General features: G+C 39.9%; 1 protein-coding gene across 1 annotated transcript; it reads right to left on the reverse strand.

Annotated features, from left to right (window-relative positions):
- Positions 1 to 534: 534 nt before the first annotated feature.
- On the reverse strand, positions 535 to 1,518 carry LOC133640563 (trace amine-associated receptor 1-like). Its single transcript, XM_062034046.1, has one exon. It carries the CDS (start codon positions 1,516 to 1,518, stop codon positions 535 to 537), a length of 984 nt encoding a protein of 327 aa, XP_061890030.1.
- Positions 1,519 to 2,602: the final 1,084 nt, after the last annotated feature.

Raw genomic sequence — 2,602 nt, forward strand, 5'->3', positions numbered from 1 at the left:
GACCGGTCAACGCTTGAAAATTTGTCCCACGGACTGGTGGTCGTGAAAGGGGGGGGGGGGGGGGTTATGGTATTTTTTTTTTTTTTTTTTGTCATAAAGAAATACAATCATGTGTGCTTACGGACTGACGGACTGTATCCCTGCAGACTGTATTGATTTATATTGATATATAATGTATATATTGTGTTTTGTATGTTGATTTAATTTAAAAAATAAAAATTAAAAAAAATTAAAAAGTATTTTTTTTTACCGGGCCCGGTGGTTGGGGACCACTGGTTTAAAGGGTTCTTAAAACCAGGTCCAGTCCAGATAATGTCCAGGCAGCTAATGTACACACCTTCATTTATGTACACTCAAATTAGGGAACACAACAACAGATTGCATATAATCTATAAACAAAATGACATTTTCAAAATGAGCATGTATGTACAGTCCAGATTATGTCATTTATGTACACTCAAATTAGGGAACACAACGACAGACAGGCAAACATCTCACTTTCCAGATCCCTCCTTATAATGCTTGATGCTAATGTCAGTTAAGTCTGGTTCTAGAAAAATTGCTTTGAAATACTTTACCTAATATAAGGATTTTAAAAGCTGACTGGAACCAGCTGTAAAAGAAAGCATAAATGAAAGGATTGAGCATAGAATTTGACAGAGCCAGCCAGGTAAGTCCTTCACCAACTGCCATCGGTACCTGGTTGAAAAGCTGTACAGAAATATAAATAAAGAACGGAGTCCAGCAGATGAGGAAAACACCCATAACTATAGTCAGAGTCTTTGTGGCCTTTCTCTCCATCTTACTGACATTTGCTCCTGGTGTTCTACTCGGATAGTTGGTGTTTTGGATGCTGCGAGCCTGGTTCTGTGCTACAAGGAAGATCTTTGCATAGATGCATATCATAATGATCACAGGTATGTAGAAGGAGCAGATGACTCCTACAATATTTGCCATCAAAATATCGACGTAACATTCTTCCCCACACTTTGCATAGTTGAATTCCGCCACCACAAAACCGGCGGCGACGAGAAGTGAAAGAGTCCAACTGAGCAGGATCATGACCGCAACCGCTTGAACAGTGAGCGTGGTTCTGTAAGTCAGAGGTTTACACACCGCGTGATACCTATCTATGGAAATACAGCATAAATGTAGAATAGAAGCAGTGCTCAGGGTCACGTCGATGCTGTTCCGCACTTTGCAAATCACTTCTTCTTGGTAGACACAGTAACTGAGGGTGAATTCAATGCTGAGAGGGAACAATAAAACACCGACAAGTAAGTCGGCCACTGCCAGAGAGAGAATGAGATAGTTAGTGGGAGTGTGGAGCTGCTTGAAATACACCACAGTGATGATTATGAGGAGGTTTCCACATATTATGATGACGGATAATAAGCAAAGAAATATGTTCAGAAGCACACACCCGGAGGAACGTGTTTTTGACGGTGCATCGTACATATCGACTTCATAACAAGGATGTATGACAGCAGTTCTGTTGAAGGTGACCTCTGGTGCCATGTATCTGGGTGCCTGCAAATACACTCAGTTAGTCATAAGCCATATTATTGATATGTCATGAATAGTTCCAGTCTGGCTTACCTTCTTTGCACCAACGTGTTGAAGAATCTTCAATGTGTGTTCCTTAGCAGCATGTGACAATGTGTAGACGTCTTTTATACCACCATGTGTACATATGCATAATATATTCATCTTCACTTGTCCAATTGAAAGTGAGACAATGTTTGGTTGACATTAGCCCAACCCAGGCTTAGCAATACTTTGACTCAAGGGCCAGAAAAAAAAATAAAATATATATATATATATATATGTATATAAATGTACATATATATTAGGGCTGTCAAACAAAGTATTTAATCGTGATTAAAGGCCTACTGAATCTTTTTATTTTATTTAAACGGGGATAGTAGATCCATTCTATGTGTCATACTTGATAATTTCGCGATATTGCCATATTTTTGCTGAAAGGGTTTAGTAGAGAACAACGACGATAAAGATCGCAACTTTTGGTATCTGATAAAAAAAAGCCTTGCCCCTACCGGAAGTAGCATGACGACACCGGGGGAAGGACTGCTCATATTTTCCTATTGTTTACACCAGCAGCGAGAGAGATTCGGACCGAGAAAGCGACGATTACCCCATTAATTTGAGCGAGGATGAAAGATTCGTGGATGAGGAACGTTAGAGTGAAGGACTAGATGCAGTGCAAGACTTATCTTTTTTCGCTTTGACCGTAACTTAGGTACAAGCTGGCTCATTGGATTCCACACTCTCTCCTTTTTCTATTGTGGATCACGGATTTGTATTTTAAACCACCTCGGATACTATATCCTCTTGAAAATGAGAGTCGAGAACGCGAAATGGACATTCACAGTGACTTTTATCTCCCCGACAATACATCGATGAAACACTTTAGCTACGGAGCTAACGTGATAGCATCGTGCTTAACGGCATATAGAAACAAAATAAATAGCGACGATTACCCCATTAATTTGAGCGAGGATGAAAGATTTGTGGATGAGGAACGTTAGAGTGAAGGACTAGATGCAGTGCAAGACATATCTTTTTTCGCTTTGACCGTAAC

Source organism: Entelurus aequoreus, linkage group LG23 (genome assembly GCF_033978785.1).
Source record: "Entelurus aequoreus isolate RoL-2023_Sb linkage group LG23, RoL_Eaeq_v1.1, whole genome shotgun sequence".
In the NCBI taxonomy this organism is placed as follows: domain Eukaryota; kingdom Metazoa; phylum Chordata; class Actinopteri; order Syngnathiformes; family Syngnathidae; genus Entelurus; species Entelurus aequoreus.